Source organism: Heterodontus francisci, chromosome 1, assembly GCF_036365525.1.
Source record: "Heterodontus francisci isolate sHetFra1 chromosome 1, sHetFra1.hap1, whole genome shotgun sequence".
NCBI classification, from domain to species: Eukaryota; Metazoa; Chordata; class Chondrichthyes; order Heterodontiformes; family Heterodontidae; genus Heterodontus; species Heterodontus francisci.
In genome coordinates this window covers 50685551-50701963 of record NC_090371.1, presented here as the reverse complement: position 1 = coordinate 50701963, position 16413 = coordinate 50685551, and the positions used below count along the sequence as shown (strand labels likewise).

The following is a 16413-nucleotide window of genomic DNA, read 5'->3' as shown; positions in this document are numbered from 1 at the left end:
TCAGAATACCTGGTTGGGAAAGGCGCCCTCAATGTAGTGGTAAGTCATACATAGCATAGATTGAGAATCAATCTGAAATTCTATGCTGAGTTAGCTGATTTTATTTTATTTATTTAGAGATACAGCACTGAAACAGGCCCTTCGGCCCACCGAGTCTGTGCCGACCAACAACCACCCATTTATACTAACCCTACAGTAATCCCATATTCCCTACCACCTACCTACACAAGGGGCAATTTACAATGGCCAATTTACTTATCACCTGCAAGTCTTTGGCTGTGGGAGCACCCGGCGAAAACCCACGCAGTCACAGGGAGAGCTTGCAAACTCCACACAGGTAGTACCCAGAATCGAACCCGGGTCCCTGGAGCTGTGAGGCTGTGGTGCTAACAACTGCGCCACTGTGCCGCCACTAGCTGGGACAGTTATTGACTTTGGCATCCTTGGCTGGACAAGAAGGGAAAATACTCCAGTTCATGCAAACAGCTGGCACAGATATGATGAGCAGAATGGCCTATTTCTGTTCTCTGTTATGGTTCCTGATCACTATCTAGTGACGGTGTGCATGGATGACCATCAGCTGAGATGAGCAACAGTCTCACTTGTGATAAATTTGCCTCTCAACACTCTATTTAAGCTCACATGTGAATAGTGGCCCTTTGTGGGAGAACCATGGAACTGCACTCCAACTTGAGTCAGCAACTCCAGGAGATGAGTGGAGCAAATTGCAGCAATAATAAATACTTTTGGGTGGAGACATACATAACCAGTATGTCTACTGCATATGTTGTCATGTGGCTCACATATGGCCACTTGTCATGGAACTGGAAGGTTGCTGTGCCCATGGAATTGTACTGCAATTTAGTACATTCTTTTCTTTCCATAATGTCTCTGACATGCTAAATAATTCTTGTGACAGCTGAGATTAAATTAATTGGTTAGTGAATGGAGTTAAAATACAGATCAGCCATGATCTAATTGAATGCTCTGCTTCCTATCTCCCCTTTGGTTCTTTTATGTAAATAGAGATATGTTACATGGTTTGTAGAGGATGTGAGCTATTTATGTTCCAGTCCATTATCTGAGAGCCGTCACCATTATTGTTTTTGTCGTATCAATAATTCAAAGAACATGTGCAATAGGGTGGGGCCAAAGAGAGCGAATTTGCTCCATTGTAATCACGCAGCCACAAACAGAAGATTTATATTTCCAAGAAATAAGCATTCAAGTTATGACAAGGTTTTGCCATGGTATCCTTCTGCTGCCTACTGTTTCCTTTTTATATGTTTCGTCAAGGTCACAGCAGTCATGACTTTTGTCTCCCAAAAGGGGATTTTTTTAAATGCTCACTCTTTTCATGAAACATGTTGGACAACACAAGGTTTAATGATGATATTACACTTCCCTTTGTTACTTGTATCTCTTCTTTGGCCTCCTTATCTCGAGGGACAATGGATAAGCGCCTGGAGGTGGTCAGTGGTTTGTGAAGCAGCGCCTGGAGTGGCTATCAAGGCCAATTCTAGAGTGACAGGCTCTTCCACAGGTGCTGCAGAGAAATTTGTTTGTCGGGGCTGTTGCACAGTTGGCTCTCCCCTTGCGCCTCTGTCTTTTTTCCTGCCAACTACTAAGTCTCTTCGACTCGCCACATCTTAGCCCCGTCTTTATGGCTGCCCGCCAGCTCTGGCGAACACTGGCAACTGACTCCCACGACTTGTGATCAATGTCACAGGATTTCATGTCGCGTTTGCAGACGCCTTTAAAGCGGAGACATGGACGGCCGGTGGGTCTGATACCAGTGGCGAGCTCGCTGTACAATGTGTCTTTGGGGATCCTGCCATCTTCCATGCGGCTCACATGGCCAAGCCATCTCAAGCGCCCCTGACTCAGTAGTGTGTACAAGCTGGGGATGTTGGCCGCCTCGAGGACTTCTGTGTTGGAGATACGGTCCTGCCACCTGATGCCAAGTATTCTCCGAAGGCAGCGAAGATGGAATGAATTGAGACGTCGCTCTTGGCTGACATACGTTGTCCAGGCCTCGCTGCCATAGAGCAAGATACTGAGGACACAGGCCTGATACACTCGGACTTTTGTGTTCCGTGTCAGTGCGCCATTTTCCCACACTCTCTTGGCCAGTCTGGACATAGCAGTGGAAGCCTTTCCCATGCGCTTGTTGATTTCTGCATCTAGAGACAGGTTACTGGTGATAGTTGAGCCTAGGTAGGTGAACTCTAGTGTCACGGTAACATAAAGGGTGCACTGCAGTCCTGTTTCCCTAAAGCAAGAGATGAATATATGCAACCCTACAGCTTACTTTCTCCCTCACCTGTTGTGTTAGGGAAGAGATGAATTATGACCTTAACAAACTTTAAGTAGAATCTTGCATTTATGGTTTAAACAGTGGAAATGACAATGTCCATTACCACCCCCCCCCCCCCCCCAACAAAGAGTGGGCTGGTGGCAGCAGGGTTGGGGGGGCATAAAATGGAGTGGGAGGCTTGGGGGCAGGGGGGCCCTTCCTGACCTGCTTCTGCCTCCACTGCCATTTTACACAGGGCGGCAGTGGAACGGCCCGCCTGCCCCAGGCCAATCAAGGCCCTTTAGTGGCCTCTTAACACCCTCTTAAGGGTTTTTGCCCGACGCCACGGGGATTTTACCGTTGGCAGGTGGGTGGCCCAGGCCTGAGAAAAGCTGCCTGACAAATGTAGATGGCTTTCTGACGGCTTGGGGGGGGACCCTCCTGATCGGGCACCCTGTGCCTGACGGAGGGCCGCCCTCAATGCCCCAACCACCCCCAATGGCCAACACGCCCCTCGCTCCCCCAGTCTACCCCCCCCACTTACCTCACTGGGGCCCGACCAATCACTTCCAGCGAGGCCCCAAAAATCTACCTTTATCTGGGGCCGTCCTTCCTCTTCTTGTGAAAGCTGGGTTGCAGTCCCAACAGTGGCCACTGCTCCCAGTGGGACAAAGAGCTGCCGGCCCGCTGATTGGCCGGCAGCTACATTAGGCCTCATGAGGTGGAAGTCCTGCCTAAGACCAATTAAGGGCCTGGAGGCCGAAAATCCAGACTGGATCCCCAGGCCCAGTGGAGGCGGGATTGCCACCGACTTTTCGGTCGGTGGACGGCTCCCGTCTGCCATGGGAAAGGTTCTGACTGCAGAGTCATAGTTATACTGCACAGAAACAGGCCCTTCGGCCCATCGTGTCTGTGCCGGCCATCAAGCAATATAATTTTGCTAGGCTATTTCATCTGAAACCGATCACACTTGAATTCAGTCTGTGCTGAGTTAACTGATATCAGCTGGGGTTGATGCCTGTGGCCTCTGCCCCTCCTGGTTCGGGTGAAAGAAAATCTCACAGGATACTAGCTCCTGATTGTTACCCAGTCAACTGTGCCAGGAATTGTATATATGTTGATGTGGGTGAGGTCAGGATCAGGCTGGTCTGTGATGCCTGCTGTGAATGAATGGCCTTGTAACACTCGCTGCCTGGACGCACATATGGCCACTTGACAAGGTACTGGAAGGTTGCTGATGCCCATTGAACTGGAGTGCAATTTAGCCAAATCAATAAAAGGTGTTTTTTTTTTCCCTGCCCAACATATTGATACTAATATGTTAAATAAACCGAGTGACAACACTGAGATTAAATAAATTAGTGTCCATTAGGAGGCCAAATTGTAAATATTGTGCTGAATTTAGTACAGCTGTTTGGTGCGGGAATAGTGGCTTGGGGGGCCGAAGAATCACATTGGAAGTGTCTGCCCAGAAACCCGAAGACATGAGGTTGGTTCTGGATTTAGTCAGTGGCGGGAAAGTACCGAGGTGGCCTTACTGCCCTGACATGACGAGAGTGCAATTTGAATTGCTGAGCACTTAGTTTTAATATATTTTCATCTAATTCATTGCGATTCAAAAGGGTCTTGGAATTAAGTGGGTGACGGGCGGCTTTCGCGTGCCTTCGGATTCCTGGATGTTGAAAGCTGGCGGCACCAAGGCCAGGCCTCAGTGCCGCGACAGGAAGACAGCCATGATGGGCACTGCATTGGGGAAGAGGGGGGGAGCGGAGGCCATTGTCGGTCTACAGTGCTGTGTGCTCTGCAAGGGGGATCATGGTCTTGGGTGGTCTGCAAGGGGGATGGAGTCATGGTCTCTGATGCTTTGCAAGGGGGTCCCTGATCACAGCTGGGAATGCCGGCTGAGCAGGGTCTTGGGTGGGAATGGCGGCTGGGCAGGGTCTCTGGTGGGAATGACAGCTGAGCAGGGGCTTGGGGAAAGGGAGGTGCTTGGTTTTGGATGACTGTTGGGTGTCCATACTGCTGGATGAGGGGGTCAGCTATCAGCGAGGGTGGGCACTGATGGCCATCAGGGAGTCTGCCAGGAGAAGTAGCAAAGGCACAGCTGCCAAAGTATGGTTGTTTCTGCATCAACAGCGCTCTAGAGGCCCGCTGATCACTTGGCATGCGTCTCATACATCCTGTCTTTTTGGACCCCATGGTGTGATGCAGCGCCTGCGATGGAGGGAGGGCTAGGAGGCAGCTGCGCTTGCCCGTGAAGCTCCATGATGAGAGCAGTAGCAGCTGACCATGTCAAGAAGGGCCCACCTGTGCCACAGAATGTACCGGACTCGAATAAGCTACCTCCAAATATCTGTCTGTCACTGACTTATGCATCCTACTGCAGGACTAATTGCGACCTATAGGATTTGTGGGGTCACCCTTTGCCAGTGGCCCTGAAGATCACAGTGAGCCTGAATTTTTATGCATCTGGATCATTCCAAGCATCCACTGGGGACATGTGTGGGGTCTCGCAGTCAGCAGCCCACTGCTGCATCAAGAAGGTGGCCAATGCCTTGTTTAAGAGCGCTGGCCACTATGTACGCTACCTGACAGTCAGGCCAAGAGGGCCATCGGATTCGGGGCCATCGCTGGATTTCCCCCAGGTGCAACGTGTGATAGATCGCAAGCATGTGGACATCAAGGCTCTAACGGACCAGCCAGCTGCCTTCATCAACAGGAAGGGCTTCCATTCCATCAACCTTCAACTGGTCTGCGACCACCAAAAGCATTTCCTGCAGGTGTGTGCCCGCTTCCCGGGAAGCAGCCATAACTCCTACATGCTTCGACAGTCCCAGGTGCCACAGCTTTTCAGCCACACCCCCCGCTCGCCTTCAGGGATGGATTCTTAGGGACAAGGACCACCCATTAAAGATATGGCTACTGATGCCTGTCAGGAACCCTCTCACTGCAGCAGAGGAGAGGTACAACACTTGCCACAGCTCCACCCGAGTGACCATCGAGCAGCCATTGGGCTGCTGAAGATGAGATTCCTTTCCTAGGTCGATCTGATGGTTCCCTGCAGTATGTCCCAGTGAGGGTCTTGCATATCATGGTGGTCTGTTGTGCTCTGCACAATCCAGCACTGCAAAGGGTGAAGGCCTTGCATGACAAGGATATGATTGATCGACACTCCTCAACCAATGAGGAGGATAATGAGCAGGCAGCGCTGGAGGCCAGGCACATTGAGCGATGGGTTAAGGAGGCAAGAGACAATCTCCACATGCTTACCTGATGGCCACTCAGTGAAAACAATAAAGACTCACCTGGACGCATGCAGTCTATCGCCTCCTTTCTATTTGTGTTCCATGCCGTGCACCCTTCGTAATGGGAGTGAGCTGTGAAAAAGGTGGCCTGTGGGTGAAATGCAGCAATGCATCTATCAGGATGAGGTGATGCCAAACCCCCCTCTGCCAGCGCAGTTGCAGTGCCTCCCTCCTCATGTCCTGCTTCCTCCTGTGTAGCAACTTGCAGTCCCTAAAAAGGAGAGAGATATGGAGAAGTCCCCTTGACAGAACGAAGGAGATCATTGATCTTCTTGCGGCACTGTACCCATGTCTAGGGAGTGACCCCACGGTAGCTGACCACCTCGGCTATCTCCATCCAGGCTTGCTTGGTCAGGCGGGAGGACCTCTTCTTGCCACTACTGGGCAAGAGAACCTCCTGCCTTTTCCTTGCAGCCTGAAGGAGAATCACGAGGGAGGCATTGCTAAACCGTGGGGCCACCCTGTGTCTTATATCCGTCATCCTGCAGGGTCTGGGGGGGGGGTGGGGGTCACTCCAACACCAGTTTCCATTGTGAACCGTTGGTGTCAAATCAGTCCAAGGCAGCAATGCAAGCAGGGTTGGGAGGGCTTTAAATATGGCGCAAGCATCTGCGCTGGAGTCATCCGATACCATATTCAGAGTCTCGCATCCCACACCGCCGTATGATTGACCGGGCCCCCTGCCTCATTATGTAAAGTGGCTGCCCGCCGCGTGATTGCTGTGGACTGGCTGCCCACATGACTAATGGGAACTGTGCACATTTCTGGGTCTACTGCAGGGACCTGCGATGGGATCACTAAATTCAGCTCAGAATTTGATGGCCAAATGTACCTTTATCATTTGCTGCTGAAGTTCTTAGCATTGAAATTCACAATGAGGACTTGCAGAGTAGAATTGTACCCACCCACCTGAAATTCTGGGTCACGCCAATTTCATAATGTTTGTCAGGTGAGCACAGCAATTCTGACACGAGATGCTCTTGTCTGAGCAGGGGAGAAGAATTTATTTGCATTATCTTCCCGCAAAATTAGTGGATCCACAGACCTAAGGGTTGAGGATTGGTACAAAGGATTTTGACGGATCCAAGAAGGTTCCTGGTTCCGTCTTAAACTTGGCACCCTTCCCACATTAGCATTACACCAGAAAACTGTCCTCCCCAAGGAGTTCAGGGCTTTTTTTTGTTTATCTCTTTTGAGGTTTACAACATCAGAACAGCTCGGGTAAATTAGCAAGATTAGAGAGAAACTTCTTTCTCCCCTAGAGGATAGTGGACTAGACGCTTGGTAAAAATCGGCAATTGAATTAATTGACATCTTTAAAAGGGACCTGGAGCAATATTTGTTGAGTGGGATGATTGAGGGTTATAGAGAAGTTAATGACACAGCTTGATTTATTTTTGCACTATGTAGGAGAAGAAATGAAGTGTACCTTAGGGATCGACGGGCAGTGACAGTAGGAAATGTCTACAATAATTATATTGTGCATCATATATCAGTAATCCATACTTGGACTCTGGGTGGAATCAGCTTGATCAGCCAAGTGGTCGTATTGCTACACAATTTATGTTTTTAACTCTGTATCATAAAGCTATTATTCTAAAGTTACACTAGCTCAGAAATCCATAACATGCCAAGGGCAGTAAAGCGTGAGCTTATGGAAAAAGCTCAAAGGTTTAAGTATCCAAAGGCCTTCTGAACTAGACCCTAGGATCTTTTAACAAATGAGTGAGTAATCATTTTCAGGTGCTCCATAAATATAGGAGCTGGACTTGAGGACTGATTCAATTCAATATTCCAAAAAAGGAGTGATTGGAGAACTGAGGAATTATGAGCCAATTATCTTAACATCAGCAGTTGTTAAGTGTTTGGGATGCTTTCAGTATTCATTAAAGTAGAGGAAGCTTTTGGAAGTATAGGTAATGCCTCACTGTTTCCATCTTTGATGGAATACTCCCCATTGCCTGGATGGGTGAAGCTCCAGCGACACTCGAGAAGCTTAACACCATCCAGGACAAAACAGCCCACTTGATTGGCACCCCATCCACCACCTTAAACATTTCTGTTATTACCTCTACATCATATTGCCATACTGCTAGTTGTGCTTGTAGCTCACCAACCTTATTCACCACACTTTGTGCATTTACATACATGCATTGTCAACCTGTCTTTGTATTCCTCCTCATCCTTCTTGGTCTGCTCCCTATCTAATATGGCACTACTTCCTTCTCCAACACTCTCACTCCTTTTTGCACCTTATTTCTCTTTTCTACTTCTATATGCTGGTGCCCACCCGCCCCAATCCTGCCAATTCAGTTTAAACCCTCCCCGACCACACCAGTGAACCTCCATATGAGGATATTGGTCCCAATCCTGTTGAGATGCCTCCTGCCTTTGAACTGATCCCAATGCCCCAAGAATCTGATGCTCTCCCTCCTGCACAATGTCTCAAGCTATGCATCAATCCTCCCTATCTTCCTATTTCTATTTCTCTAGCATGTGGCACTGGGAGTAATCCAGAGCTTACTACATTCGAGGTCCTACTGTTTAACTTCCTCCTTAGCTCCTGAAAATCTGACCATAGGACTTCAATATCTGCTCTCTTTGTCATTGGTATCAACATGTACCACAACGTCTGGCTCACTCCTTCCCTCTGCAGAATATTCTGCACCCTCTCTGTGTTGTCCTTTACCCTGGCACCAGAGAGGCAACACACCATGCTGGAGTCATGATGACAGTTACAGAAATGCCTGTCTGTCCACCGAACTATGAAATCTCCTATAACGACTGCATTTCTACTAAGAACATAGAACTAGGAGCAGGAGTAGGCAATTCAGCCCCTCGAGCCTGCTCAGCCATTCAATAAGATCATGGCTGATCTCATCTCGGCCTCAACTCCACTTTCCTGCCCGTTCTCCATGACCTTTCAACCCATTACTAATTAAAAATCTGTCTATCTCCTCAAATTTACTCAATGTCCCTGCATCCACCTCACTCTGGGTAGTGAATTCCACAGACTCACGACCCTTTGAGAGAAGTAATTTTTCCTCATCTCTGTTTTAAATCTGCTACCCCTTATCCTAAAACTATGACCTCTCGTTCTAGATTGCCCCACAAGAGGAAACATCCTCTCTACATCTACTTTGTCAATCCCCTTAATCATCTTTTATACCTCCATTAGATCTCCTCTCATTCTTCTAAACTCTGGAGAGTAAAGGCCTAAACTGCTCAATCTCCCTTCATAAAACAAACCCCCCCCATCTCTGGAATCAATCTAGTGAACCTCCTCTGAACTGCCTCCAATGCAACTACATCCCCCCCTCAAGTAAGGGGACCAAAACTGTATGCAATACGCCAAGTGCGGTCTCACTAATGCCTTGTACAGTTGCAGCAACATTTCCCTATTTTTATATTCTATTCCTTTAGCAATAAATGCCAAAATTCCATTTGCCTTCCTTATTACCTGCTGTACCTTCGTACTAGTTTTCTGCATTTCATGCACGAGGACACCCAGATCTCTCTGCACCCGAAGCACTCTGGAGTTTCTCTCCATTGAGATAATCTGCCTTTCTATTCTTCCGACCAAAATGGATAACCTCACACTTATCCACGTTAAACTCGATCTGCCAAATTCTGGCCTATTCACCTAACCTATCCATATACATTTGTAATTTTCTTATTTCTTTATTGCAACTTACTATCCCACCTATTTTAGTGTCATCTGCAAATTTGGCTATAGTACCTTCTATCCCTGCGTCCAAGTCATTAATATAGATTGTAAATAGTTGGGGCCTGAGGACCAAACCCTGTGGCACCCCTCTGGTTACATCTTACCAACCAGAAAAAGACCCATTTATCCCGACTCTCTGTTTTCTGTTGGTTAGCCAATCCTCTATCCAAGCTAATAAATTGCCCCTAACCCCATGTGATCTTACCTTGTATATTAAGCTTTTGTGCGACACCTTATCAAATGCCTTCTGGAAGTCCAGATATAGTACATCTACAGGATCCCCAATACCACTTTACATGTTACAGCTTTGAAGAACTCTAGCAAATTAGTCAAACATGATTTACCCTTCATAAAACCATGCTGACTCTGATGGATTGCGTTTTGACTTTCTAAATATTCTGTTATTACTTCCTTAATAATGGATTCTAACAATTTCCCAACGACAGATGTTAAACTAACTGGTCTCTAGTTTCCTCCTTTCTGCCTCCCTCCCTTTTTGAATAAGGGCGTTATATTAGCTTTTTTCCAATCCACTGGAACCTATCCCTCATCCAGGGAATTTCGGAGTATTATAACCAATGGATCCACAATCTCTGCGGCCACTTCGTTTAAGGCCCTAGGATGTAAGCCATCAGGCCCTGGGGACTTGTCTGCCTTCAATCCCAATAGTTTGCTCAGTACTTTTTCCTAGTGATTATGATTGTTCTAAGTTCCTCCCTTTCTATAACCTAGTGTCCTCCACTGTGAAAACTGAGGCAAAATACTGATTGTGTTTCTGCCATTTCTGTGTTCCCCTCTATTAACTCCCCAGTCTCATCCTCCAAAGGACCAACATTCACTTTAGCTACTCTCTTCCCTTTTATATACTTACAGAAGCTTTTGCTATCTGTTTTTATATTTTGCGCTAGTTTTCTTTCATAATTTACCTTTGCTCTTTTTATTTTTTTTAGTAACTCTTTGTTGATCTTTAAAAGTTTCCCAATCTTTCAGCCTACCACCGGCCTTTGCAATATGGTATGCCTTAGTTTTTGTCTCTGTTATCCTTAACTCCCTTGCTTAGCCATGGATGTTTTTCCCCCTCTTAGAATCTTTCATCCTCTCTGAAATATATTTTAGTTGGGAGGAATTGATTATCTCCTTAAAATTCTGCCATCAACTGTCCTACCTTTTAGTCTTCCTGCCCAGTCCACTAGGGCCAAATCTGCCCTCATTCCTATGTAATTACCTTTGTTTAACTCCAGAATGCTAGTGTGGGACTCCAATTTCTCGCCCTCAAGCTGAATTTGAAATTCTAGCATGCTATGATCACTCTTCCCTAGAGCATCCTTAACTATGAGGTCATTAATTAATCCCACCTCATTACACAATACCAACTCCAGAATAGCTTGCTCCCTGGCTGGTTCCACAACATATTGCTCCAAAAAACAATCTCTAATACATTCAATGAACTCTCCCTCAAGGCTACCCTTGCCAATTTGATTAATCCAGTCTATATGTATATTAAAATCACCCATGATGATTGCCGTGCCTTTCATACAAGCCCTCAGTATTTCCTGGTTTATACTGTGCCCCACTGCGGAACTACTGTTTGGGGGCCTATAGATTACTCCCACCAGGGACTTCTTTCCCTTGTTATTTCTTATTTTTACTCAGACTGATTCTACATCTTGATCTCCAGTGCCCATATCGTTTCTCACTACAGCATTAATCTCTTCCTTTACTAACAAAGCTACACCACCTCCTTTTCCTTCCTGCCTATCCTTCCAAAATACTGAGTACCCTTGGATATTCTATTCCCAAACCTGGTTTCCCTGGAACCAAGTCTCAGTAATCGCCACTAAATCATACTCATTCGACTCTATTTGTGCTGTTAACTCATTCATTTTATTCCAAATGCTTCGTGCATTTAGATCCTTTTTGTGCTGTTCCCTCCTGTGCTGTCCGATGCCCATTGGTGCCATGGTCTGAACTGCAGCTCTTCAAGGTGTTGTCACTCCCAGCAGTCACCAATGCTGAGTACCAGTTTGAGAGTGACGCATGCCCCGAAGACTCCTGCACTTCCTGCCTCTTCCTACTCCCATCTACTATCCTGAACTCTGACTGTGGGGTGATCACCTCCTGGAACATACGATTCAGGAAACTCTCCTGGTCCTTGATGCTGCGCAGTAACTGCAGCTGCCCATCAAACTCGACAATCCTGAGCTAGAGCTGCAGCAGCTGGAAAGAATTGCCTACACATGTAGTCCCCCAAGACACATGAAGATTTCTGAAATTCCCATGTGGCACAGGAATTGCAAGCAACAAGTCTCAGCTGCCCATCCATGATCCAAGAAAAATATCTGCCTTTTTTATAATCTAATTAGTACCTTGTATAAAGTATTAATTTTAATTAAAGTGCCTCTAAATCTGCTCTGTGCTGAGACTCTTATTATGGTTCACTCTTCCATCACCCCTGACACCTCGTCCCCTTCCCACAGCACCTTCCCATGCAATCACAGAAAGTGTAACACCTGCCCTTTTACCTCCTCTCTCATCATCATCCAAGGCCCTGAAAACTTCTTTTAGGTGAAGCAGTGACTTACTTGTCCTTTTTAACAATTTAGTATAATGTATTCGCTGCTCACAATGCGGTCTCCTCTACATTAAGGATACCCAACACAGATTGGGTGACCGCTTTGTGGAAGACCTCTGCTCAGTCCATAAGCATAACCCCAAGCTTCTGGTTGATTGCCATTTTAATTCACCACCTTGCTCTCATGCCACATTCTTGTCCTTGGCCTGCTGCACTGTTCCAGTGAAGCTCAATGCAAGCTCGAGGGACAGCAACTCATCATCTGATTAGACACTACAGCCATCTGGAGTCAACATTGAGTTCAACAACTTAGGCCCGTGACTGCCATTTTTATTTTTTTTTACAATGTGCTAGTCTTAAACTTGTTTTTCATGTTTTTGCTTTCGGACAGAGCTATTTATTATTCTGCCATTAGCACTCTCTCTGGACGAATGCTTTGTCTTTTACAACAGCTAAGAAGGAATTTTCCTCCACACAAGATCAGGGGGCAGGTTGTTCAACCTTGCCCGTCTAAGAGCGAAGTCCAAAGTACGGAAAGTCCTCATCAGAGAACTCCTCTTTGCTGACGATGCTGCTTTAACATCTCACACTGAAGAATGCCTGCAGAGTCTCATCGACAGGTTTGCGTCTGCCTGCAATGAATTTGGCCTAACCATCAGCCTCAAGAAAACGAAAATCATGGGGCAGGATGTCAGAAATGCTCCATCCATCAATATTGGCGACCACGCTCTGGAAGTGGTTCAAGAGTTCACCTACCTAGGCTCAACTATCACCAGTAACCTGTCTCTAGATGCAGAAATCAACAAGCGCATGGGTAAGGCTTCCACTGCTATGTCCAGACTGGCCAAGAGAGTGTGGGAAAATGGCGCACTGACACGGAACACAAAAGTCCGAGTGTATCAGGCCTGTGTCCTCAGTACCTTGCTCTACGGCAGCGAGGCCTGGACAACGTATGCCAGCCAAGAGCGACGTCTCAATTCATTCCATCTTCGCTGCCTTCGGAGAATACTTGGCATCAGGTGGCAGGACTATATCTCCAACACAGAAGTCCTTGAAGCGGCCAACACCCCCAGCTTATACACACTACTGAGTCAGCGGCGCTTGAGATGGCTTGGCCATGTGAGCCGCATGGAAGATGGCAGGATCCCCAAAGACACATTGTACAGCGAGCTCGCCACTGGTATCAGACCCACCGGCCGTCCATGTCTCCGTTATAAAGACGTCTGCAAACGCGACATGAAATCGTGTGACATTGATCACAAGTCGTGGGAGTCAGTTGCCAGCATTCGCCAGAGCTGGCGGGCAGCCATAAAGACAGGGCTAAATTGTGGCGAGTCGAAGAGACTTAGTAGTTGGCAGGAAAAAAGACAGAGGCGCAAGGGGAGAGCCAACTGTGCAACAGCCCCGACAAACAAATTTCTCTGCAGCACCTGTGGAAGAGCCTGTCACTCCAGAATTGGCCTTTATAGCCACTCCAGGCGCTGCTTCACAAACCACTGACCACCTCCAGGCGCGTATCCATTGTCTCTCGAGATAAGGAGGCCCAAAAGAAGGAAGAAAAAAAGGAAAGATTACTACTCTCTTTGCCTTTTGTTCCATGATATCTTTGTCATTTAATCTCTCCTGCCCTCCACCCCATCACAGACCTTCCCTTTTGTTCTTCTTCTCCACCCACCCCCCCCTTCTCCTTTCACTTGCTCAAAGCCCATTACATTTCTAACCTTTGCCAGTTCTGATGAAAGGTCACAGACCTGAAACGTTAACTCTGTTTCTCTCTCCACAGATGCTGCCTGACCTGCTGAGTATTTCCAGCACTTCCTGTTTTTATTTTTGCTTTTATTTTATTCTGTAATTAATTTTATTGTTATGCTTGCCCTGATTGGAATTCTATTAGTTAATCTGAGTTGTAAATTTAATACAGTATGTTATAGTTCCTCAGTAGTTTTACAGCTATCCTAGCCAAGAGAGAAAAGAAACCCTTAAAAATTCACCAACCAATCACCTACCTGCTATCTTCTGACATCACTTCTTGCTTTCTCTGGAAAATGCCATGCAAGATCCATTCTTTCCTTGCTCTGATTTGTCAGCCGCTCCTTCTGCTGCTGCCAGGTCTCACTGTCTCCTGCTCCCTCATTTGGACCGTTCTTGTTTTATAAAAGACCAGAACAGCACCTCTTCCCTCACTGCGCTGAATTCCCTCACTGACCAAATTTCCCGCATTACATACTCTGTTACAGCATTACTCTGTCAAGCTGGACTTTGTGTTACTTCATGCGTGAGCGAAAACCTGCGGTAGTATGAACTCTTGTCCCAAAAGCAGGTTCTTAGAATGTATTTTTTTAAAAATATATTGGTAAGCTAGCTAGGCAAATCATGCAGGGATTACTGATTAGCATTCAGAGGGATATTTTGTGTATATGCATGGTTGTGTTCAGAGGGTGGATCTTCTTCTTGTTTGTCTGAAATACAATGCTCAATTGTTGCTCAATGTAACAGCAAAGGTAATCTTGGTTACTGTGGTGTGATGAAGAGGCTGTACTCCCTTTAACTTGATATTTTCTGTATACTAATCTGCCTGTATTTTATTTGCAGTACACAAAGGTTTGGATCCCTGATCCAGAGGATGTTTGGAAGTCAGCAGAAATCACCAAGGATTACAGAGATGGTGATGAGGTCCTTCACCTTAAACTGGAAGATGAAATGGTCAGTATGTCTTTGGAGAGAGGCACTGGATGGAGAAGGAATTTTTGTTGGAGTTTGAACATACTGACTTGGGGTGGCTCTAATCTGAGTTAGTTTTAGTCTTTTGAGAGGGAGGAAAGCAGAGCAATAACTGCAACAAATGATGTAATCTGCAAATGACAGGACTCGCTGTCTCAAGCACAGCAAGTATTGGACAATTTCCACGTTTGTGTGCAGAGGAAGATAGAACAGCGATGATGATCTTTGCTTCGATGGTCATGTGTCCCATTGTGCAGTCATTTATCACACATTTAACTTTTACAAAATGGATCTCTTGAGTGTTTGAACATGATGTGAGATGAGCATAGTATTTTTCTTAACTCTCAAAACAGTTACAAATTTTGGCTGGTACAAGGTGGGGAGGCACCTAATGAAGTCTCCTTTAAAGGAGAGGGCAGGATGCAGGAACAGGACAGAAAAAGGAAGAGTCACATCTGAAATGATACAAACTGCCTCTTGGTAGGTGCAAATGTCTGCAGTATGACATTGGTGATGACCAATGAGCAGCTTGGATACCTGCTGTCCTGCTTTCAGCTATTTGACTCAGTTGGTAGTGTTCTCTCTGATTCAATGGAGTTCAAGCCCCATTCCAGGGATTGCCGTACTGCGAGAAGTTTGTGATCACGTTAAATCGAAGCTCGTCTGCCTGTCCTGGTGGGTGTCATTGATCCCAAATCACTTTTTAAAGATGAGAGAATAGTTCTCCCAATGTTCTGATCAGCATTTCTCTCTTCTTACAACACCACCAGAAAGAAATTATCTGGTAATTCATCTCATCCCTGTTTATGGGATTTTGTTGCATGCAAATTAGCTGCCACATTTGCCTTCATAACAACAGTGATAACAGTTCAAAAATAACTTTTATTGTCAGTGAAGAACTTTAAGATATCCTGATAACATAAAAGGCCCTACATAAATGCAAATTCTTTTTTTCTCTAGCAGGAGTGGTGTAAAGACCAGATGGAGTTCAAAAGGTGGATAATATTTTACAAAAAAAAAATTGCATTGCGATAAAGTTTCAGAAACAAAATTGGAAAATCTTGTAATGAAATTAGAAAATGCTGGAAATATTAAATAAAAATGCAGACTAATCCGCAAGAGGAGAATGATAGGTTAACTTCTCAGATTTAGCCCTTCGATCTAGAATTCAGGAGAAGTGTAGTTGAGAAACCTGAGTGTCAACATCAGTTCAGCCAAGCCAGGATGGTAGGTAGAAACTGTGTACTTAATGAAAAGGTGCAGGGCCTGGAGACCATCTTGCTAAAGGGCTGGAGGTGTATAGTACCTGAATGTCTCATCTTCAACATAGACAGTGGGAGCCAGAGAAATGAAATCGTCAAAACAGAAGTTACAGAAATAGATGGGTCAAGGCTGAAAAAGGAGAGAAAGAAGGGAGTCTGATGAAGGGTCCCGATCAAAACATTAATTTAATCTTCTATTTTACCTGTTGACTAACTGCCACCATTTTCTTAGATTTTAAATTTCATCAGTCACAGTTTTTCTTTTTATCTTTTAAAATAGTTCTGAGTCCAGTGTCACAATGTTGTAACAGAGTTTTAGGAGCTCAGTGTTCTAGGTTATTGCAAGGTCTGAGTGTGCCTTTATACATTCGGCCCTTGCCTAAATGTTGAGGTCTGTGATTTCAGCAGCCCTGTAAATGTTGTTTCACAAGTGCTGATTAAAAATGAGCTTGCAGCTTTATTGACTCAGCAGTCAGCAGTCGAACTCTTGGGAAAAATGCCTTGCCAGCTGTAATTTTAAAAATACAGGA

The 16413-nt window shown here is 45.9% G+C and overlaps 1 protein-coding gene across 1 annotated transcript in view; it reads left to right on the top strand.

Moving 5' to 3' along the window:
• Nucleotides 1-16413, top strand: part of myo5b (myosin VB) — a 398451-nt gene that overhangs the window by 123750 nt on the left and 258288 nt on the right. The window contains exon 2 of the mRNA XM_068030536.1: nucleotides 14493-14603. Within this exon, the coding sequence (XP_067886637.1) occupies nucleotides 14493-14603 (111 nt within the window). The remainder of the gene's footprint in view (nucleotides 1-14492; nucleotides 14604-16413) is intronic.